Here is a 23,954-nt window from a genome sequence, read left to right as displayed (position 1 = left end):
TCCGCCCTCTCTCCTCTCTCTCTCTCTCGTCGCTCCCCGCCCTCTCTCTCTCTCTCTCTCTCGCCCCCGCCCTCTCTCTCTCGCCCGCCTCTCTCTCTCTCTCTCTCGCCCCCGCCCTCTCTCTCTCTCTCTCTCTCGCCCCCGCCCTCTCTCTCTCTCTCTCTCTCTCTCCTCGCCCCCGCCCTCTCTCTCTCTCTCTCGCCCTCGCCCCCGCCCTCTCTCTCTCTCTCGCCCTCGCCTCGCCCTCAGCCCCCGCCCTCGCCCCGCCCTCTCTCTCTCTCTCTCTCTCTCTCTCTCTCTCCTCGCCCCGCCACCGCCCTCTCTCTCTCTCTCTCTCTCTCGCCCCGCCTCTCTCTCTCTCTCTCTCGCCCTCCGCCCTCTCTCTCTCTCTCTCGCCCCTGCCCTCTCTCTCACTCTCTCTCTCTCGCCCCCGCCCTCTCTCTCACTCTCTCTCGCCCCCGCCTCTCTCTCTCTCTCTCGCCCCCGCCCTCGCCCCTCTCTCTCTCTCTCTCTCTCTCGCCCCCGCCCTCTCTCTCTCTCTCTCCTCTCTCTCTCTCTCGCCCCGCCCTCTCTCTCTCTCTCTCTCTCTCTCTCGCCCCCGCCCTCTCTCTCTCTCTCTCTCTCTCTCTCGCCCCCGCCCTCTCTCTCTCTCTCTCTCTCTCTCTCTCTCTCGCCCCCGCCCTCTCTCTCTCTCTCTCTCTCTCTCTCTCGCCCCCGCCCTCTCTCTCTCTCTCTCTCTCTCGCCCCCGCCCTCCCTCTCTCTCTCTCTCTCTCGCCCCCGCCCTCTCTCTCTCTCTCTCTCTCGCCCCCGCCCTCCTCCTCTCTCTCTCTCTCTCGCCCCCGCCCTCTCTCTCTCTCTCTCTCTCGCCCCCGCCCTCTCTCTCTCTCCTCTCTCTCGCCCCCGCCCTCCCTCTCTCTCTCTCTCTCTCTCGCCCCCGCCCTCTCTCTCTCTCTCTCTCGCCCCCGCCCTCTCTCTCTCTCTCTCTCTCTCGCCCCCGCCCTCTCTCTCTCTCTCTCGCCCCCGCCCTCTCTCTCTCTCTCTCTCGCCCCCGCCCTCTCTCTCGCCCCCGCCCTCTCTCTCGCCCCCGCCCTCTCTCTCTCTCTCTCTCGCCCCCGCCCTCTCTCTCTCTCTCGCCCCCGCCCTCTCTCTCGCCCCCGCCCTCTCTCTCTCTCTCTCTCGCCCCCGCCCTCTCTCTCGCCCCCGCCCTCTCTCTCTCTCTCTCTCTCTCTCGCCCCCGCCCTCTCTCTCTCTCTCTCTCGCCCCCCGCCCTCTCTCTCTCTCTCTCTCGCCCCCGCCCTCTCTCTCTCTCTCTCTCGCCCCCGCCCTCTCTCTCTCTCTCTCTCTCGCCCCCGCCCTCTCTCTCTCTCGCCCCCGCCCTCTCTCTCTCTCTCTCTCTCGCCCCCGCCCTCTCTCTCTCTCTCTCGCCCTCGTACCCTCTCTCTCTCTCGCCCTCGTACCCTCTCTCTCTCTCGCCCTCGTACCCTCTCTCTCTCTCGCCCCTTCCCACCTCGTGTCTCCCGCGTTCTATGCTCCCCGCAGCAGCCATTCCAACAACTGGATACTTGCCACGTCTTTTTTATTTAAGTTGTGGCGAGTGGAAGCGGGAATCTGCCCAGTATGCAGGATACAGGACATCTTCTAAACCACGCGAAAGCAACAGGGGTGGCTGAACCCAAAGTGCCTGTGCTGCATCCACCAATTAGTGCTAACGCCATCCAGGCAGATCTTCTCAGTTCCAGGCCAATCACAGACAGGGCCCCCCCGCCTGTTAGACACAGGTCCCGCCCATCCCTCTGACGTACAGGGGAGCCATCAATCAGAGCCAAATGTTATGACCCGGTGAGGAAGGTGTCTAGGGATCTCTTTCAGCCTAAACCTGTTATTCTTGTAACAAGATTTAATTTTAAACACACTGTGGTTTGAGCTCCCCCTTGGTGAATCCTTGTTCACCACTTTCCAATTATAAGGCCAAGAAACCAGCACACCAGGATTAAAGAAGAAAAGTGAAATTTATTGAAACTTAAAACTTAAACTCTAATTCGGTTAACGCCTACAGATACACGCCGCGTCCCACGTTAGCATGCATACACAATATGTACATGCAAATAGAGACAGAAGATAGAAGAAAAATAGTGGAGAGGTTTGAGGCAATATCAGAAGAGTTTCTTGTTGCTGTCCTTCGAGCTCACTATAGTCCTTTTGTAGGTAGTTCTTGCTTGTAGGTAATTCTTGCTTTTTGTTGGGACCCAGTATTCTTCTTAAACCTTGTTCACTGTAGGAGATTTTTCTCTCTTGGGGTTCATGTGTCTTCAATGGGTCTTCAGTTCCGTGAGAAAGAGATGGGAGCAGTCAGGAGAGAAATCTTTTCTGTCCAGGAGCAAACAGCTTCTGCATTCAAATTCTCTGTGCAAGTTCAAATTCAAAAACTCCGATAACCAGTTAGTTATGTGACTAAACTGGTCTGACCACGTCTGTTTGTGTATTTGGCCATCTTCGCAGTTAACCTGGAATGCTAGCTGCTCCACTTTCAATGTCTGGTAATCAAAAGTCCATTGTGGATTAAATTGGAGCAGGAGTGGCCCCTTTGTTCTTTCCAAGTACTGTATGTTACTATGCAAATGTCTTTCCCGTCAAGGGCTGGTGTTTTTTTTAAAAAACAGATTCTTTCTTACTCCAGTAACAGTTTAAAAATCAATGTTTATGTGGCGAAATTAAGGTGTCTCATTCATGGCAGGTCGGGGCCTACACGACACAAGCCACGAACAGATTGACTGGTAGGATGCAATCCTTCAGCCGGCCAGATTCTGGCCCATGGGCGTATGTTGGCAACCCTGGATTAGAATATGACATGCAGAATGCATGGTGCTGAGCAGCCCTTAGAATTTCAATGTGAGGAGGCAGTGCCTGGAGTGCAGCAATTGTTGGGCACTTTAAGATTTTATGAATAAGCCCCATAACTGCAATTGGTATGAGAATTGAAAAACTTCACAGTAGAAGTTAATCTGGTGAGACTGGGATTAAATCATCCTGTTGAGACACTCTTCTTCTTCTTCTTTGGCCTCCTTGTCTCGAGAGACAATGGGTAAGTGCCTGGAGGTGGTCAGTGGTTTGTGAAGCAGCGCCTGGAGTGGCTATAAAGGCCAATTCTAGAGGGACAGACTCTTCCACAGGTGCTGCAGATAAAATTGGTTGTCGGGGCTGTTACACAGTTGGCTCTCCCCTTGCGCTTCTGTCTTTTTTCCTGCCAACTGCTAAGTCTCTTCACTACAGTAATGGCTTTATGGGATATACCTGACTTGGGAAAGCTGGATGGTTAAAAATAATTGCCAAAAGTGAAAGTTATCTTGAACTGATATCCCCACCTTAGTGAACACAAAACAAAATCTAAACCATGAAGTAAGGCTTTTTGATCGCCTTCAATACCTGGTGCCAGTAAATTTTCATCTTAGAAACTGGAGGAAGAATTAAATTCTGATTCTTAAGTAACAAATGCATTTGCACTGAACTGCTCAAGTCTACCCAATGCAGCTTTCCAGACTGAGCCATCCCTGCTTTTTCAATTGCGGAGAACAACATTAACATCGAAGGGGCATAACTGCAACTGTGGGGAATAAAAGGAAAAACAAACTAAATGCAGTCACACACCTACCTTATGTTTAACAGCTGGCAATGCATCGACAAGTTTCTGTAGGCTATCATGCCTTCTTCCAAGCTTTAATATAAAACAACAATAAAAAGGATTCATCATGCACCATTCAAAAATGTACATATTGCATATTTCTTTTGAATATTGATACTCTGTTAGAACTCAGTTTCCTTGATTGTTCAGATCATCCTCATAGGGTAAATTGTCTTCTTCCCTGCACGTAGGCAATTGGCAAACCTTGGGTAGAAGAAAAAGGGATACAAAGCTTTTGCATCAAATGTCCACTGCCATTCTCTGCACTGGGATTTTATGGCGCTTCTCCCTTGGTAGGTGAAAGTCCAGTGTTGCTATTATCATTCCTCCTCCAAGTATAATTGTTGAGCACCCAAAGAATCTTGACACAAGGGCCTGCCCCTGGACGTACGCAGACTGGAAACTCTGTAGGGTAGGGGCAGACTGAAGACAATGCTTGAAACTTAGACCTGCCCTGCTTCCAGATGATTGGAAGCAGTTGAGGTCTTTTGGCTACTGTTTTGCATAGGCCATGATATCAGCAGACAGGAGCAAAAATCTCAGTTCTGCAGCTGTGCGTGGACTTGCTGCCTGATTTCTAGAAACACTGCCTAGCCAGAGGACAAGCCTGTGTCTGGAGTGTGCCTAGGCCACACTAAGGGGTACGGCCGGAAAATCAGAGCAAGTTTCAAATTTATGTTGGTTTATCACTGGGTGTCCACAGAGAAAAATGTACAATTGTAATTCTAAATGACTAATAATTCAAATCACCAGTTCAGTTGATCTGAGTTACCTTAAGAAATACTCCTATAACTGCAAGGCCGTTTTCAGACAGAATGGCTTCATCACTGTTGTTGCATTTTACTGGATTCCAGTGAACCAAATGAAGCTAAAATAGGAAGAACAAAAATCTGTTCAATCATTGTCTAATTCTGTACTTTAATGCACTAATACTCCAGAATAATGGAAGAGTCAACATTCAACACATTTTAAAAACACTTGGATATGCACTTGAGGTGTCGTAACCTACAGGGCTATGCACTAAAAAGTGGAAAATGGGGAAAAACTGGATAACTCTTTATTGACCAGCACAGATTTGATGGGCTAAATGGCCTCCTTCTGTGCCATAAATCTTTTATGTTTATTTGTAAAGGGTGAAGGATAAATATCCAAGAAAATAGCAATGATCTCCCCTGGCATCTTTACATTCTGCAATCAATTTCTGAACGAGAATTCAAAGAGCTTAACATGCAATTATCTTAATCGGTTATTAGCTTCTGTCTCGTCCACTGACAATGACCTTTCTGGATTACCTATAGTATGCATTGGAGGAATCTGCACCCATGTTTGTCCTGCCTTTTGGATCTTGGGCAGCATTAAGAAGGGGAAATCACTGTATTTACCAAATTCTCAGTTCAACTTTTCTGGGCTATTTTGAATTGCGTTTTGGAAACAGAATTTTAGGGGACAAATGCAGAATTAAGTCAGCATACCTCTGCAGGGTACACCTGATTGTTGATTGTATGTTCTGATCCACGGTCACTTTTTGAACCCCAGTGGAAATGAAACTGCTTCAATCGATAATGGTTCTTCAATGGTCCACTGCTAATAACTGCAGGTAAAAACAAACAGAAGATTGGAAGCTACACTTATAGGCTATGTCGCTATAGTCATGTTTGAAAGCTATCATTCAACTAAAAGCAAATGCAGATTGAATTAGCAGACCACATTTTAACATATAGCCTATGTATACTACTGGATTTCTCCCATTGGAGTTGCTCATGGGTAATCTGGGACCTGGAGCACAGATGCATGAAAAGGAATAAGATAAAATCCATGAAGATTGGTTTCCTTGGGAGCAGTATGTATCACTTTCAATGTCCTTTCTGAATTAACAAAGCTAATCAGCACAGTACAGTAACCTAACCAGTGCTTACATACATTCCCTATTTTCTCCAACATCATTGCCCCTTATTCTACCAAGCTTGAAATGATAAACAAACAGCTGAATGAGTCATTTGACCTATAATATAAATTAGAATCTTGTAATGCAAGCTGATATGCTACAAAATCACTTTTCTTTTAAAAAGATGTTACAACACAAATATGTTCAAATTTAAATTGTGGAGAATTAGGCCTGGATTTTCATTTGATTTTGGGATGCTAAACAGAGGACAATGCATTCTTAAAGACGATCATCTCAAGTCTGCCACAAAAAACACACTTAAATTATCTTCCCAAAAATCTACCAGCTTTTCTCAACACCCACCACATGCCTTCTTAAGCTCATTTTACCACATTTAAATGGGAATAAGCAATGTGGCTAACCGTTCTCTTTTTGCTGCATGCCTGTCCTAACCAACTACTGGCAACATCATCCAAAAGCACAGCGTTATTTTTCACCTACATGCTGAGGACACTCAGCTCTGCCTCACTACCACTTCTCTCGATTCCTGTCCACTGTTGCTAAATTATCAGCCTGCTTACCTGACATCCTGTACTGGACGAGTAGAAATGTTCTCCAATTAAATATTGGGAAGACTGAAGCCATTGTTTTCGGTCCCCACTTCAAACTCCGTTCCCTAGCGACTGACTCTATCCTTTTTTCTAGCAACAGTCTGTTTGCAACCTTGGTGTCACATTTGACCCCAAGATGAACTTCTGATCTCATATTCACGACATCACTAAGACCACCTATTTCTACTTCTGTAACATTGCCCGACTTAGCCGCCGTCGGGTCATCTGCTGCTGAAACCCTCATTCATGCCTTTGTTACCTCTAGTCTTGACTATTTTAATGCACTCCTGGCTGATCTCCCACATTCTACTCTCCGTAAACTTGAGGTCATCCAAAACTCTGCTGCCCATGTCTTAACTCGCACCAAGTCCTGTTCTCCTACCACCCGTGTTCGCTTACCTACAATGGCTCCCAATCAAATAATGTCTTGATTTTAAAATTCTTAACCTTGTTTTCAAATCCCTCCATGGCCTCGCCCCTCCCTCTCTCTGTAATCTCCTCCAGCCCCATAATTCTCCTAGATATCTGTGCTCCTCTAATTCTGGCCTTGTGTTTCCCTGATTTTAATCACTCCACCACTGGTGGCCACGCTTCAGTTACCTAGGCCTCGAGCTCTGTGATTACCTCCCTACACCTCTGCACCTCGCTTTCCTCCTTTAAGACACTCCTGAAAACCTACCTCTTTGGCAAAGCTTTTAATCATCTGAACTAATATCTCCTTTTGTGGCATGGTGTCATACTTTGTTTTATAATGCTCCTGTTATGGACAGGTGGAAAGGGGTGTGGGTGGTTCCCACTTTTCACCTCCCAACTGACCGCAATAGTGTTTTGTTCAAAATTATGCCTTAGCCCCTTAGTGTCTTTAGGGTTAAATAAACAGACAAATGACAGATTTTCTCGTAGGTTTAAAAAAAGATAACTTTTTCTACACAATTCCCGAAATGGTCACAATCTCACCCACACACACATTTACTCACACACATACACAAGAATAGAAAGATAGAGAGAAAAAGGTAGGACATAGTTTACAGTCCAAAGTGAGTTAAGTGTTCGTGCTTTACAGTAAGCTTGTTGAATCTTCCAAGGAGTAAAGTCTTTTTAAAAGGTGCAGGCCTGGGTGTTTGTCATCTTGAACTTGTTGAGCTGTTGTAGAGTTCTAGTGGTTACAACTCAGCACAAAGTTGGTGGTGTGGATTTTGTTACCTTCATGGATGGAGAGACCTAAAGTCACTTTGTGATGTCTCTGCTGCAGTGGTTGTTCAGTTTTGTGCAGCAGGGTTCTTCTTGCTTTGCTGGACCTCTTGCACAGCCTCTGGCTGGTTTTCTGAGGTGTTGACTTGATCGCCCCTCTCTCTCTCCAGAGGGCCACCTTTTTAAGGTAAAAATCCATCACCTTAGAGTTTATGTTAGGAGACACATGGCCCTCTCCCCTGGTGTAACCACACAATGGGCCAAGATATGATAACCATGGCTATCGATTGAAGTCTGAATGGGAACCATTCTGTTCACACAGTCCTACTTCACACCTATTCCTTTTGATTTGGGCTGTGAGTCAGTCTGTCTCCAGAATCCTTTATTCGTTCATTCATGTCGATAACAGTCATTAAGATGCAATAGTGCGCCTTTCAATTTCAAAGGGGTTCTCCCCAGAGCTATTTCGGATGAGGTTAACAAGTTTCTTCTCTGTAGACAGGTTTGTTGATTTCCAGTACAGGAGGGGTCCTGTGATCACGGCTCCATTTTGACAGTGGTCCAAGTGTCCATGTTCTTGCAGTTTTGACTTTTAAAATTCATAATTCTTCCATTTCATTATTTATTTCATCACAGCTGCTTCCATGCATGATGCTCCAGTGAAGCGTCTTGGGACGTTTTATCATGAACGTATAAATTAGGAGGAGTAGGCCATTTGGCCCCTCGAGCCGGCTCTGCCATTCAATAAGTTCATGGCTGAACTGATTACTCCACATTACCACCTTACACCCTCTTGCTTATCAAGAATCTATCTATCTCTGCCTTTAAAATATTCAAAGACTCCGCTTCCACCGCCTTTTGAGGAAGAAAGTTCCAAAGACACACGACCCTCAGAGAAATAAATTCTCCTCATCTCGGTCTTAAATGGGCAACCCTTTATTCTTAAACAGTGATCCCTAGTTCTAACTTCTCCCACAAGGGGAAACATCCTTTCCACATCCACCCTGTTACGTTAAAGGTGCTATATAAATATAAGTTGTTGTTCTATCGTTGTAACATCAATAACGATAAGAGCAGCTGTAAGGTGTCCCTGAGGCAATTACAACACTGAGGAGGCCATTTTGTGCTCTGCTACTGAAGATTCGTGTTTCTTTGCCTGAACAGATATTTTTGCAAAGGGTTGAGCCTGGACTTTTCCTGCTGCTCCACTCAAAGTACACCTATGCACTCTGAATGTGCATTTCACGATGGGTATACCTTTGATGTGATGGAGAAGGAGATTGCATGCAAGGAAGAGTTTAGGGTCGAGGGGCTTAGAGTAAGGCATCACCAAAAGTATATTTTCTTACTGCTGGAAGTCTGCCCTTTTCAATTTTCACACAGATCCAAATTAAGCAGCCAGCGCCCCACCAGAACACAGGCAGGACCTAAGCAAAATACTGAAACGTGGGTCAACTGACGTCAGAACCTCAAGCATAATTGTCATGTTGATCAGCACTACCACAACTACTTTCTCTACCAGCCCACAAATTATGGATGGTACAGGTCAAGAAGCAGCCATTACAGCTCTGTTAAACAGAATATTCACTGTCCTCATTTAAAGTGATGCAAAGGTTTGGAAGACATTTTGTTGATAGTGTATAATGGTTTTTGGTTACTCAGATGATTTTAAAGTTCTTGTAGTCTCTGTGCAACTTCTGAAATCTTAAGGGACTTCTGAAAACACACTTTTTTCCTGCATGGGTTTCTTTCTGTCAATTCTGCCCTAGCTGGAGGAGAAGGAATAGGAGGGGGAGCAGTAATGTGAGGAAGGAGCGAAGAGGTGCTGGGAGGCCATCCAGAAAGGGGCAAGTTCACAGGAATCTTTGCACTTTCATCACTTTTTGCACAAACAAAAAGAAACAGCCGAAGAGGGCTATGAGGTTTTCAGATTGCAGGCTTTCTAAGTCCAGTGTATGGTTAGGGATTTCAGCTTTATGGTTGAAGATGTGCTATCAAATATATGGGTGATTTCATAATGGATCAAAGAAATGGCTCACACTCCTACAGCATCATTTGAATCAATGCTCAAAGGGTATCCTCTTTTCAAAAGACGATTACACATAACAAACAATGAATAACAGCTAACCTGTGGTGCTCAGCCACGACAAAAAAGTAAACCTTCCAAACAATTAGCGTGGAGGCCGTCAAAGGAGTGAGTGAAGAAGAGCTTGGTAGCTTTGTGCCAGCCCAACAAAGCAAGGCCTTGTGTCAACTTTGCCTTCTTGCTAGCACCTAATACTGACTCACAAGCATCATAGTGTCCACAGCCACTGGCTGAATACCTTTCACATTACCTTTCTTTTTGCCTAGGGGGTCTCTCAAGATTATGAAGCTGGTACCTGGGAGGAAAAGCAGGAAACAGCCCATCACATCAGCACCTGCAAGCACCAGCTTAAATACAGCTATTTTGGGGAAGTAAGGTAGGGGCATCAGGAAGGGACACCAGGTGAAGCACCGAACACCAGCATAAAGAAGTAGAGGTGTCAGCAGATAAGCAGCAAGGGAAGAAAAGAAGGGCTACTGTGGAACAGCAGCTTGATTCCAACATACACTCACTAATTAACAGAAGTTCTTCATACAGTCCTTTGTGAATCTTCAAGGTGCACTGCCTGGAATGCTGGAAAGAGATACAATAGTGCTGCTCTAACATCTGTGTAAATATGCACAGTTTTGAGAACCTGCAAAGCACCACAGAGGAAGAGCAGAGGCAGCACATCCCCAAGATTACAACCATGTCAGGATCATACGCAGAGGGATCCTCTACCACTGACAGCATTAAAATCTGCTAGGTCAAGGAGGATCTATCATTTACATATTTGTGGTTAGCACAAATGCCTCTATGACCTGATACATCAGGCCTTCCCTGGAAATATAGTTCAAAGTGGTTCAAGAAAAATTTTCTTGAAGAGGTCTAGACAAGATTTTTTTTTTTAATTTCCAAAATATACTTTATTCATAGATAAGATGGGCTCTACTATTGCCACTCTAACATCCAATGCAATTCATTCTTCTGAACATACTGGCTGCCATTGCACTGCAAGACCACATTAGGGTCAGGCCAAGAAAAATTCCAACTGGGAGTCCCCTACTCTTGCCACACCCCCTCTCCATCGCAAACAACCCCCACAAAAATGCAAGAAAGGTCAAGACTTGGTGTATCTGGGTTCCAATTGAATTTCTGGCCCATTTGCTACCCTCCCATCTGACTTAAAGCAAGAGAGTGCCAGAAGAGCTGCAAGTGTTTGGAATCTTTTCCCACTGTTTACCATCTTCCATTTTTACCTCTCCTTTCAAAATAACGTCTAAGAATTTTTTTAAAATTGTTTGCGAACAGTAGCACAACATGCGACTCAGCAGTCTAGAGGGAGCAGGACCAACAACTTAGGAAGAAGAGGGAATGGGGTCTGATACGAGATAGGGAGGGGCAAGCATAAGACATGTACCTAAATAAATAACAGTAACGGGTGGGAGCAGGGTATATGATCTGGGAGGGGAGAGAGAGCCGGTGACAGAGGGGAATGAGTATGTGTGGCAGAAGTATGACTTGTGAAATTCTGAGGGCATATGAAATTGATTTATAACTCAGATTGGAAAAAGGGGCAGGACTGGACATGAGATGAGGAGGTGAAAGAGAGTGGAGTCTTTAACTTGGGAATGAGAGTCATGAAAGAATGGACTTCTGACTTAGGAACACTGTGGAGGAACAGAGTCTGTGATTCAGGACAGCGGGTGAGCAGATGTGGGGGCAGAACCTTGTACAACCTTTTCCTTTTTAAAAAAAAAGATTAATCAGTAAGCAAAAGCAGCAGCAGCAGAAATGTTCAACAAACAACCAAACTGATAAATAATCAATTAATCTGTTTTGTTCGTGTGGATTGAGGGAGAAATGCTAGCTAGGACACTTGAAGAACTTTCCTGCACTTTGAAAAGTGCTATGGAATCTTTTGCATCTACCTGAATAGGCAGACAATGCCTTGGTTGACTGTCTCATTGAAATATGCCACTTCCATTAATATAGCAGTTGCTTGAAGTATTAGCTTTGAACTACGTGCTCAAGTCCTGGAAGGGGGCTCAAACCACAGTATTTTACTGCAGGGAAGACAGTACTAGCACTGAGCTAAGCTGACACCATACAGACTGAAGCAGAATAGTCTATTGAAAAATGTGGCATCATTTCAGATGACTATAAATGGCCTTGAGCTAACTAAAGACAACAAGCATATTTTAAGTCAGTCAATCATTACATGAAATCAGTTTCGTTAATCCCAATGTTTAGAAATGGGTCTGGTTGTGTTGAAGGTGCACAAGAATTTTAGCTTCTCTGATAATGGTTTAATTGGCTTTATGAATACATTGTGGAAATTTCAAGAAAAGTTAATAGGGTTTGAAAAGCCACAATATTCATAGTTTCTTCAACCCTTTGAAAACGGAAGGTGATGTTCAGCTTTCAAAACTTACAGGTTATCTGCAACCCTTACAGAAGGAAAAAATTACATTATTAGTTACACAAATTTGAATTTAAGAACTGCAAAGAGCAAGATGGCCCAAATGGTACCAATGCAATTTGCCAGTGATAGCACGTCGTTAATTGTGGAAACAAACCCCAGGGGAGTGACAGATCTTAGCCAACTTCTCATAATGAGTGATGAGATATAAAGTTTAGTTGAAATCTATTATGAGATTTTTAAGATGTTATTCTCATCGGAGGTGCTGCAAAGTCGTGTTCAAGGACACAGTCTTTAGGGCACACAGTCATATCATCTGATAGCATGGATCTGTTTATCAAGCTAGGTCAAAAAAAGTTTGTTAGATCACAAATGGTTGAATTATTTATGGATAAATGTACATTAATACAAGTCAACGATTCTGGGTACTGCCTGTGCGGAGTTTGCAAGTTCTCCCTGTGACTGCGTGGGTTTTCGCCGGGTGCTCCGGTTTCCTCCCACAGCCAAAAACTTGCAGGTTGATAGGTAAATTGGCCATTATAAATTGTCCCTAGTATAGGTAGGTGGTAGGGGAATTGAGGAAAGGTGGGGATGTGAGAGGGTAATGGGATTAATGTAGGATTAGTATTAATGGGTGGTTGATGGTCGGCACAGACTCGGTGGGCCGAAGGGTCTGTTTCAGTGCTGTATCTCGAAATAAAATAAAAATAAAATAAATAAGGTTGACAAAAAGAAAATGCAAAATGTAATTTTAAAAAATCACCCATTAGTGTGTGGATTTTTTTATTCCATAGGCAACTATAGAACATATAGAAATAAACTATAGAGGTGATGAAATTTGATCTGTTTGTAATGTTCATGTGATCATAATCAATGCTGCAAGTAGATCTACCTTCAGCACCCCCATTGATTTTTTTAAATCATTAGCTTAGATAACCACTGAGCATGAATATAGAGTTAAAAATAGTTATTTGTTATAGAAATTGTGAAACAATTCTGCTTTAGCTTCTTGACCAAAAGCAGATTGGAATATTTACAAAAGCAGTCTGAACAGGCACAGTGTGTTGTAGAATATACCTGTCGAATACAAAGCACAGCTTGCAATCCCAAAATTACAGTAATAAAATATATTTTTGTGTTGTGCCTCAGTCTTATTGCTGGTGAACTAATGATCAAAACACTTGGGAAGGAAATACAGTGGAGTTAAATCTGATGAGGCTAAACCAGATGAGATCAGCAACAATTACTCAAGAAAAGAACGAATAGAGATATCAATTTGCATTTATATAGTGCCTTAAACATAGTAAAGCATCTCAAGGTGCTTCACAGCAGTGTTATCAACAACAATTTGACAACAACATAAGGAGATATTAGGACATAGTGTCACAAGAGTTTTTTTTGTAAAAACTAAGAGGTCCGTGTGCATTTAAGGCTGAGAAAAAGGGCTTTCTGTGAACAGTGACTGCTGAGACTTGGTGTTTGAAATGCAGGCTGTAAAACTTGTATCCAAGCAACCAGAAAGATCTACAACTATCTGGTGACTTGGTTGTTGTTGAGTTTTTAGTTTCAGTTCTGCAGTGTGAAGAAGACCAGAGAACGGTGAGCTGGCTGGGAGCTGTGATTTTCTGACAGGAAGAAATACTACATTTAAGGAGTGGTTTTGACCTGCCTGAAGAGAGAGAAAAGACCCAGGAAAAAAGGGGTTGCTACACCCCTCTGTGGAGAAACACAGCTTTAGAGAAAGAAAGCCTTATGTTTCAGGTGTGGCATATTGTTGTTGCCTCCAGACTCAAAAATCCCTGCCTGAAGAGTGAGTCCTGTTCCCTTTTGTGTTTTTGGAAGATCCTGAAATCTGCAGACAAATTGCCTTGAATCCCTACCCATCACAGACTGTTCATTCATCTTACCGGGAGAGACTTCAAGTGGCATCCAACTATTCGACTCTAGGACAACTCACCAATTTGGAAATATCCTACCAGAAATTACCCAGTTATTTTATTATTTCTAAGAAACAGTTCTAATTTAAAACAATCATTTTTAAAACTGTTGTTTTTTGAATATATGTGTGTGCATGAGGGTTAGGAAGAATAACACGTTATAAAATCTTTTCCTACATAAAGATTTATCTCATTATCGTTTAAAACTTGGTTTATGAATAAAGAATTAATTTTGTTGTTATTTAAAGAAACCTGGATTGGCGTGCTTTATTCTGGGGGATAAATAAAGTATTTAATTTGGCTAATTTCCAGTAGGTGGGCAACTTTACGAATATGCTGTGACCTGTGGAGTTGTGGGACTGACTTAACAGTGCATTACTTCTGCCTTGGTTGTGTCAATAGGACCATAGGAAACAGGAGCAGGAGTAGGCCATTCGGCCTCTCGAGTCTGCTCCATCATTCAAACAGATCAAGGCTGATCATCTACCTCTACGTCATTTTCCCCCACTATCCCCATATCCCTTGATATCATTAGTATCCAGAAATCTATCTATTTCTGTCTTGAACATGCTAAATGATTGAGCTTCCACAGCCCTCTTCACCACCCATTGAGAAGAAATTCCTCCTCCTCTCAGTCTTAAATGGCCTACCCCTTATTCTGAGTCTGTGTTCCCTGGTTCTAGATTCACCAGCCAGAGGAAACATCCTATCCACACCTACTCTGTCACACCCTGTAAGAATTTTCTAGCTTTCAATGAGATCACCTCTCATTCTTCGAAACTCTAGAGAATACAGGACCAGTTTCTGCAATCTCTCCTCATAAGACAATCCTGCCATCCCAGGGATTAGTCTGGTGAACCTCCGTTGCACTCCCTCTATGGCAAGTGTATCCTTCCTTAGACAAGGAGATCAAAACTGTACACAATGCTCCAGCTGCAGTCTCACCAACACTTTATACAATTGCAGCAAGACATCTTTACTCCTGTACTCAAATCCCCTTGCAATGAAGCCCAACATACCATTTACCTTCCAAATTGCTTGCTGCATCTGCATACTAGCTTTTAGTGACTCATGAACAAGGACACCCAGGTCCCTCTGGACATCAACACTTCCCAACCTCTCACCATTTAAGAAATACTCTGCCTATCTGTTTTTTCTAGCAAAGTGGATCACTTCACACTTATTCACATTATATTCCATCTGCCATGTTCTTGCCCATTCACTTAGCCTGCCCAAATCCCCTTGAAGCCTCCTTGCATCCTCCTCAAAACTTACATTCCCACCTAGTTTTGTGTCATCAGCAAATTTTGGTTCCATATCCAAATCATTTATATAGATTGTTAACAGCTGTGGCCCCAGCTCTGATCGCTGAAGTACCCCGCTAGTAACAGCCTGCCATCCTGAGAATAACCCATTTATTCCTACTCTCTGCTTTCTGTCAGTTAACCAATTCTCAATCCATAGCAGTATATTACCCCCCAATCCCATGTGCTCTAATTTTGTTTACTAACCTCCTGTGTGGGAGGAAGAAATCTGAAAATCCAAATACACCACATCTACTGGTTCTCCTTTATCTATGTTACAAATAACATGCTCAAAAAACTCCAAGAGGTTTGTCAAACATGATTTGCCTTTTATAAATCCATGTTGCCTCTGCCCAATCATATCATTATTTTCCAAGTATCCAGTTATCTAATCCTTTGTAATAGAATCTAACATTTTCCCTGCTACTGACATCAAACTAACGGGTCTGTAGTTCTCCATTTTCTCTCTCGCTCCCTTCTTAAATAGTGGGGTTACATTTGCAAACAACCAAAAACTTAGTCAAGGAGGTAGGTTTGAAGGAGTACTTAAAGGAACAGGGGGAGAGAGAGAGAGAGAGAGGCAGAAAGGTTTAGGTATCAGAAATCTGTCCAAAATTATCTCTAGTTTCACATCTCCTCTAAACCCCACCCACCTCTGGCATTCAATGGTTGGGTGAAGTTTCAATCCTATACTCTGGTTGAATTTTCTAACTCTTAAGAACTACTTGTATTTATTTCAGAATTCAGTGCTTACACCTTATAATTTGCTCCAGCCTTCTGGCAATAGTAAACATTATCAATAAAATAGAGCATTCTCTTGTCCAAATTATTCTGCTGATCTATCATAACATATATGCATAACCAGTGTGGCCAGATGCAAGTTTTTTAAAAAAAGGAAAAGACAGTAAAAATTATTTCTTAAAGTAAAAATAAGCAGCAGTACAGATCACCAACCTAGTATTGGTGTCAGAACTGCCAACATAACTTTATAATAAGGTAAGAAACAATCAAAAAGAATTGGGAGTTTGCCTACTAATTATTTATAGAATTGGTGACTACCAAATTGTTGGAAGTTGAACTCAACAGATGTAACTGGGGACCTGCTGGCAGAATCGCTGCGGCCTGCATATTAGTGAAAAGTAAGTAGCCATTTGCGTATTATAAAGCAGGTCCTGTCGCCGAGCGGCGGGGCAGCTGCCACGAGGCCTCGCCGCCGCCAAGATCGGGAAAGGCCCTGCCGGCATCAGGGTTGGTGGCGGACCACATCCGTTGCGATTTTCAAGCTCCTCCCCGGCACCGTTCCCAGCATCGGGGACCCTTTAAAATCCAGCCCATGGTCTCTGATCATATCATTACACTCGTCAGAAAGAACTTGCATTTATATAATGCCTGTCTGAGCTCAGGACTTCTCAAAGTACTTAACAGCCAACAAATTAACTTTTAAGTGCAGTCACTATTTTTATGTTGGAAAACATGGCAGTCAATTTGAGCAAACACAGAGCAATCCTATAAATGACCAGTTAACTTGCTTTAGATTGGGGGATAAATGTTGGCCATGCCAACTCCTATGCCTACCTTCAAATAGTACTATGGGAACCTTTCTTTAAAATCTCATCCAAATAACAGCATTGGATGCAGGTGCTGGGCATTGACTAGGGATTCACTTGGGCTTGTATAAATAGGAAAAAATGGGAACTAGGGTTTGAGTTTTGGAGGTACATGTTTGTAAGATGTATCTCTGTGAATAAATGCTTTAAAAAGTGTTTCAAGATAGGAGATGACTCTATCCTTCACTAACTGGCCTTCTGGAGGGGAACAGTCATTGTTGGATGGCGAGGAGAGGTATTGCTGGTGATTCCTGCTGCTGCTGTGGCCTGGAGCCTAGAAGAGGGAGCATTTTAAATTGTTTTGTGCTGGCTCCCCATATTGAGAAGGGAAGAGGAAGAGACAACAACAGCAAGAACATGAATCAATAATATCTGCTTTGGAGGAGCAACTTTTATAACAAAAGGTGGGTGTTTGGTGCATTTTTCAATAAAGACTGTTACCTGTAGGTGTGGGGTGGTAGTGATGGTGCTGGGAGAGGAAAGAAGAAAGAGGCCAGAAGACTGAAGCTGTGTGTTTGTGTGTGTGTTTTCTTCAAAATTGTCGAGGACACACAAGCTAATAACCCCTCCTCCCCCATTGCCTGGCCTCGGACAACTAGAGCTGACTGGGTGAAGTTTTCTGTAACCTCATCAATAAGACTTGGTGGAAGACTGTGCATGGGCAGTTCCGGCTGTCCTAGGTGAAGGTATTGCCTTCTCCCATACTAGGAAGATTACTACCAAAGACTTTAAAAATCTCTGGAAAGTGCACCCCTGCAGCACCAATCCATCCACCGAGCCTGAATTTGAGTGGCAACCCTGCCCCTGTAATCTTCCTCCTTCTTCTATGTCTCTCTCTATATTTGAGACCAACCAACATGACCTTTGGTCTCCTCACTAATTATTGTTGTTGTGTTTTAGAACTGCACAGAAATGAGGAAGCCAGTCTCTCATCCCAATCTAAAGAAGGGGTAGTTTTTCCTTTTCAGTGCCCTTGTGTAGACAAAGGCACCATCAGAAACATCAGCCTGAGAATTAGGGTAGGAGTAGCTTGCAAAGCTTCAATGGTGACTCCATCTTTGCCAGTGGAAGGGTCTGCGAGGACCTACATGGGAGTTACTGCCTCTGCTACTCCTGCAGCCCTGCCATCATTTAAGCTAATTACTAAAAAGCATAGGGTGAAAGGTACACTCACCGCAATATGACGATTAAGGTGTGCTTAGAAATCATGGCTGGGGTTGTCAGCCCTTCAGCCATTGTATCCACCTCACAAGTTTACAGGAAGGGCATGTTCTTTCTGAAGACTGAGTGGGTGATGCATCTGGCCCTCGAGAGGGGGTTCACAATGGGCAGGATCTTCCTTCTGGTGGAACCTCAAGGCCATCACATAGCACTTAGTCATCTCAAAACATCTGCTCTTTATCCTGTGTGGACTCCTCCTCCCCAACCTTCGCATACTGGAAGAGGTGAAGTTGGGGTTCGCCCCTATCCTGTTTGGCTTCCGAGAGATCAGCCTGCGGCACGTCTTCAGATGCAAAGTATTTTTTGTGCAGCTCGCGTGGGAGGAGGTCATGAATCCTGTATTCTACATTCAATACCTGGGGTTGCCAACCACGCCATCTGGATGTCAGTGCTGCCAAGGCTATAAGAAAGTGGGGCATGTACGAAAAAACTGCCCCACCTCCTGGGCTGCCAAAACAACCCAAATGGCCGAGGCTGGCACTACCACCCTCTACACACCACCACCCCCCTACTCGCTCCAGGCTTTGCGCTTCTCTCCTCTCGGCCACTCTGCTCCCATGTCACCCCATCACACCTCGGCTGCTCTCTCCCTGCATTGCGCTTCAGCGGCTCGTTTCCCACCTCCCGCCGTTTCTTCAGGCGGCGGGAAGCGATCAGCCAAGAGCGGGAGCAGTGAGGTCAGAAGCGAGCAGCTGAGCGCGGAGTGAGTGGCTGAGGGGGGAAGCGGCAAGAGCGGGAGAGAGTGGCTGGGGGAAGGCAGCGGTGAGGCGGAGAGAAAGCGGCTGAGGCGACGAAGCAGGGATCAATCGGCCGAGAGGAGGAAGTGACGAGCTGGGAAGCGGTGAAGGCAGGAGCGAGTGGTTGAGGGAAGCCAGAGGCAAGGCAGGGAGCAAGCGGCCGAGGGTGGGGGGGTGGAGGGGCATGTCGCAATTGAAGCAGATATGGTAGGAGGGAGCAGGGTACTGTTCAGGGAAATGTTCGCACACACTGATGTTGGCGATCGCTCTGTGCATGCTCTGCGTTGTCAGGAGTCAATTTATCTAAATGGTGAGAGATTGCAGAGCTGTGAGATGCAGAACAATCTGGGTGTTCTAGTGCATGAATCGCAAAAGGTTAGTATGCAGGTTCAGCAAGCAATTAGGAAAGTGAATAGAATGTTATCATTTATTGTGAGGAGAATTGAATACAAAAGTAGGGAGGTTATGCTTCAGTTATACAGGGCATTGGTGAGACCACATCTGGAATACTGTGTACAGTATTGGTCGCCATATTTAAGGAAGGATGTCAATGTGTTGGAAGCAGTTCAGAGAAGGTTTACTAGATTAATACCTAGAATGGGTGGGTTGTCTTATGAGGGAAGGTTGGACAGACTAGGCTTGTATCTGCTGGAGTTTAGAAGAGCAAGAGGCGACTTGATTGAATCATATGAGATCCTGAGGGGTCTTGACAGGGTGTACGTGGAAAGGCTGTTTCCCCCTGTGGGAGAAAATAGAACTAAGGGTCATCCATTTAAGACAGTGATGAGAAGACATTTTTTCTCAGAGGGTTGTGAGTCTTTGGAACTCTGTTCCTCAAAAGGGAATAGAAAGAGTCTTTAAATATTTTTAAGGCCGAGGTAGATAATTTCTTGATAAGCAAGGGGGTGAAAGGTTATTGGGGGTAGACGGGAATGTGGAGTCGAGGTTGCTATCAGATCAGCCATGATCTTACTGAATTGCGGATCAGGCTTGAGGGGCCAAGTGGCCTAATCCTGCTCCTAATTCGTATGTTTCCACAGTTTCAGCTGGAGTTCTTGCGGGGTGAAGGAGCCTGTGCCAGGCCGCTTGCTTCATCTTGCCATCCAGCTGGGGGATGTGCTGCTTCACCTAGCGAACGTATATACTCCCCAGGCTGCTGCACGGAAAGTGCACTTCTTTGAAGAAGTGTCTGCTCATCTTGGATCCAATGAAGTTGGCGAGTGCATCATCTTCGGGGGTGGATTTCAACTGTAACCTTTAGGCGAGGGACCGCTCCAGTACCCTGCACATCTGGGCAGCAATATAGAAGATGAGGGACCTATGACTTGGTGGATGTCAGGAGAAATCTCCACCCTGGCTCCAGTGCTTTTACTTTTGTGAGGTGGAGGAGGAGAGTCCAGCTCTTAGACATATGGGCTCCTGGGTTGCGGTGGCTTCCATTTGGCCAGTGCCGTGCTTGGATGTTTGCTTGGTATGGGTGAACTGGTTCCACTCCGTGTGTAGGTGGGATCCTCATACTATTAGTTTATTTTATTTCAGCTGTGACCTGAGAGTTCATTTTGGGATGGGGTGAAATAATATAGTGGAGGAATACATTGGTCTTGATAGTTGTTTAGGTAGAACAGAAAACTATGACTTGGGTAGTGTGCTGGCACCTAGGACCTGAATGCATCCTGCAACACATTCTCCAACAGTGGCAAGCACCTACTGCCCGTATAAGTGCACTACAGAGAAGACTGATAGTGGAATTGGCACATAAGTGAAGGTCCAGTCAATTAGAGTCACCTTTAAAATTCTATAGGGCGAAACAATGTAGATTGTTTCATCTTTCCAAGAACAATCCTGTGCTTTAAAGGGGGTAAATGAAAAATTTAACTGTAGAAACATTATTTACTTGAGAAAATGGTGAATCTGAACCACTGCGTAGCCACGTACATGCAATCAGAAATAATTGGCAATAATTACCATACTGAGAGTGCAGAGCTGTATCAATATGTCTGCTGCTTTCAATATGGAAAGTTATGAGGGAATTTATCCCGCCAAACATGTTGGTTAATACATTTAGTTAGTATGCTATTATGTTGCTTGAAAGAATCCAGTCACATGTAAGTTTTTTAAGGCAATGATCACTAAGAGTTGCAAGGAGAGCCACTCTCCTCATGGAACTCATCAGATCAAGCTGATGGAAATTACATAATTCTGTAATTACCTCCCTGAAGCATATGCAGCAAAGGCAGATATTGATCTCATATTCAGGTTGCTGACTTTGGTCTGTCAGCATTGCTTGATGAGTAAAAATAAGTGGAACGAATACACCTCTCTCTATATCATTGTCTCCTCAGATCCTCATCCAAAGCAACCAGATAGGGAGATACAACCAGCAGGATGTCAAAGAAGCACTGGGGTAGCAAGGGCACAATGTAGTCTGGCTGGGGGACTTCAATGTCCATCACCAAGAGCGGCTTGGTAGCACCATCGCTGACAGAGCTGGCTGAGTCCTGAAGGACATATCTGCCAGACTGGGCCTGCGGCAGGGGTGAGAGAACCAACAAGAGGGAAATCCTATTTGACCTCGCCCTCACCAACCTACCTGTCACAGATGCAGAGAAGTGCAGAGGAACAGAAGGACTTTGGATTGCATGTCCACAGATCACTGAAGGTAGAAGGACAGGTAGATAAGATAGTTAAGAAGGCATAAGGGATATTTTGCTTTATTGGCTGAGGCATGGAGTATAAGAGCTATGAGTGTAAGAGTACAAGGAGGTTATGCTAGAATTGTATAAATCACTAGTTAGACCGCGGCAAGAGTACTCTTTACAGTTCTGATCATTGCATTACAGTAAGGATGTGATTGCACTAGGAAGGATAGAGAGGACATTTGAGGATGTTCCCAGGAATTGAGAATTTTAGTTGTGAGGAAATATTTGTTTTCTTTGGAACAGAGGAAGCTGAGGGGAGATTTAATTGAGTGTGTAAAATTAGGAGGCCGAGATAGAATGGATAGGAAGGACCTATTTCCATTAGAAGGAGGTCAATAATCGGGGGCTTAGATTTAAAGTAATTGGTAGATGGATTACAAGAGAGTTAAAAGGGTGCTATAGGCAGAAAACCTCATCACTTTAAAAAATAAATAAATTTGGCTATGTACTTGAAGTGCTGTAACCTACAGGGCAATGGACCATGAGCTGGAAAGTGGGATTAGGCTGGATAGCTCTTCTTTGGTCAGCACAGACACAATGAGCTGAATAGTCTCCTGTTTCTATACAGAAAAGGTGCCCAGGATACCTTCTAATTCCTCAAGTTATTAAACCTATCAAAATTAATTTAAATGTTTAGAGAATGCCTACACTCACTGTCCATTGCACTGGTTAAACAGTTAAACGTTACTGCTGAAGGTGGACCTCTAAGCTTGCCTGCATGCATGCACAGATTTTTTTCTCAACAGAACTCAAGTTTTAATTAGGCTTGGTAAACAGGGCGCTGCCTGTTTTGACTCCAGTAGCTGCAGTTTACATTGAGTGCAATTACACCCTTTAATTGCCTTAAGGCGGAAGACGCCTTGCTCTTGTTTGTCATTTAAACTTTCTGAAGACCAATACAGGTTTTCATACCCGAGCTGTCTTTGCAATCTTCAAATTCCACTTGAAAGAAATAGCCATTGTTCCTAAGTCGAAGGCAATTACTAGGGTCATAAGAGATCTTTAAAGGTTTCAGCTGCGGATCGTGCACGCTAACTGCAGTGTTTATGTCAATAGGAGATTGCCGGGTCCCACTTGGGGCAGATACAGGATTCTGCCATTCTTGCTGTTCTGGGAAGAAAGACGAATAAAATAGTTTAACCGAGGAGTTAACAGCCAGCATTTCACAGAAAAAATACTCCTGGAATAAATGCATCAGCAAACAAAAATGCATGCAATGGTCACAGATGTTACCTCAAAATTAAAATACTAAGTCTTCAAAAGACTAAGGATTAAAATCTAAGCTCTGGACATGAAGCTCGCTTAAATTAGGAAACAAATCATTTCAGATTTAGAAACTAAACAGCAGATGAATTTTTATGGTAAAAATTGTTCATCCCATAAATTTTAAAGCACAGTCTGTTCGGAACAAATACAAAAATCGAGGGTAAGTTCTGGTGATCACTTACTTGCTGTGTTGATGTTTTGAGCGCAAGAGACAAGACTGCAATTTCTCTCCAGTATCCTGTGATACCTCACTGGGAAACGTTTCACAAAGGCGAAAATCGCTCTGAAAGAAATCACCATGTTGGTTTCACTCTGAGGCTGGAGCTGCTTTCAGGTTCCCCGTCGTGTCGCAATCTGATTCGGTACAGCCAATTCCAAATTGCAATTGCTACAACTAGTTTATGTAGGAATACATCTATTATAAAATAATGTGCATTTTGATTGATCTTCTTTACACTCCGACGAAATGTGTTACAGCATGAACGCACCTAATTCAAATGAACCAGATGCCATCGCGCATGCGTTCCGAAGTCAGAGAGTCGACCAGAGACCTTCAAACATCAACACAGATCAGTATTGTCACAGGGAAAATCATAGAATCATGGAATAGTTACAGCTCAGAAGGAGATCATTCGGTCCGTCATGTCTGTGCCGGCTCTCCAACAGCTACTTGGCTAGTCCACGCCCCTGCCTTTTCCCCATAGCCCTGCAATTTTGTTTCTCTTCAGATAATTATCCAATATCCTTTTGAAAGCCAGGATTGACACTGCCTCCATCACACTCAGGCATTTATACAGCACCTTTAAGGACCTCAGGACGTCTGAAAGTGCATTACATCTAATGAAGTAGTTTTGAAGTGTAGCCAGTCTTGTAGAAAACATAGCGGCCAATTTTCACAAAGCAATTCGCAATGAAAATGACCACTCATGTTTTATGTGTTGGCTGAGGGATAAATAATAACCAGGACACTGGGAGTACTCCACTAGTCTTTTCAAATTGTGCCCTGGGATCTTTGACGCCCAGTCTAGGGTGGCTATTTAGTGGCCCAGATTTTGCGGTCAGCAGCAAAGCAAAGTGCTTGCTGCTGATCTCAAACTAAGGTACAAGCTTACCTAACGCGATGGTGGGGACAGGAATTTCACTTGTAAAGAGGGAGGATTCCTTCATGACGTGGGCTTCAGTGTGCCCGTGCAGTGTTCTCCAATGTGGGTGAAAAGGCCACAGAACGTGGTGCAGTGAATAAAAGCCATACCGAATGTTAAGAATAAGCTGTAGCACTATCTGTCATGTTAAAAATGATTGGAACAAGGTAAATTTTGATCAGAATCA

The 23,954-nt window shown here is 44.2% G+C and overlaps 1 protein-coding gene across 4 annotated transcripts in view; it reads right to left on the bottom strand.

The window, feature by feature from the left end:
- Window positions 1–23,305, bottom strand: part of ca5a (carbonic anhydrase Va) — a 78,915-nt gene extending 55,610 nt beyond the window's left edge. Inside the window, exons 1-6 of one of the 4 annotated variants that reach the window (XM_068049297.1) lie at window positions 22,808–23,305; window positions 22,272–22,469; window positions 5,153–5,271; window positions 4,453–4,548; window positions 3,651–3,713; window positions 2,086–2,535 (exon numbers count right to left, since the gene is read on the bottom strand). In XM_068049297.1, the coding sequence (XP_067905398.1) occupies window positions 2,311–2,535; window positions 3,651–3,713; window positions 4,453–4,548; window positions 5,153–5,271; window positions 22,272–22,469; window positions 22,808–22,925 (819 nt within the window). In that variant the 5' untranslated portion in view covers window positions 22,926–23,305 and the 3' untranslated portion in view covers window positions 2,086–2,310. Of the gene's footprint in view, window positions 1–2,085; window positions 2,536–3,650; window positions 3,714–4,452; window positions 4,549–5,152; window positions 5,272–22,271; window positions 22,470–22,807 lie in introns of those variants that run through there. The other 3 variants (XM_068049298.1, XM_068049299.1, XM_068049296.1) reach the window with 3 other exon arrangements.
- Window positions 23,306–23,954: the final 649 nt, after the last annotated feature.

Source organism: Heterodontus francisci, chromosome 17 (assembly GCF_036365525.1).
Source record: "Heterodontus francisci isolate sHetFra1 chromosome 17, sHetFra1.hap1, whole genome shotgun sequence".
NCBI classification, from domain to species: domain Eukaryota; kingdom Metazoa; phylum Chordata; class Chondrichthyes; order Heterodontiformes; family Heterodontidae; genus Heterodontus; species Heterodontus francisci.
The sequence above is the reverse complement of the archived record's forward strand: the minus strand, read 5'-3'. Positions and strand labels throughout refer to the sequence as shown.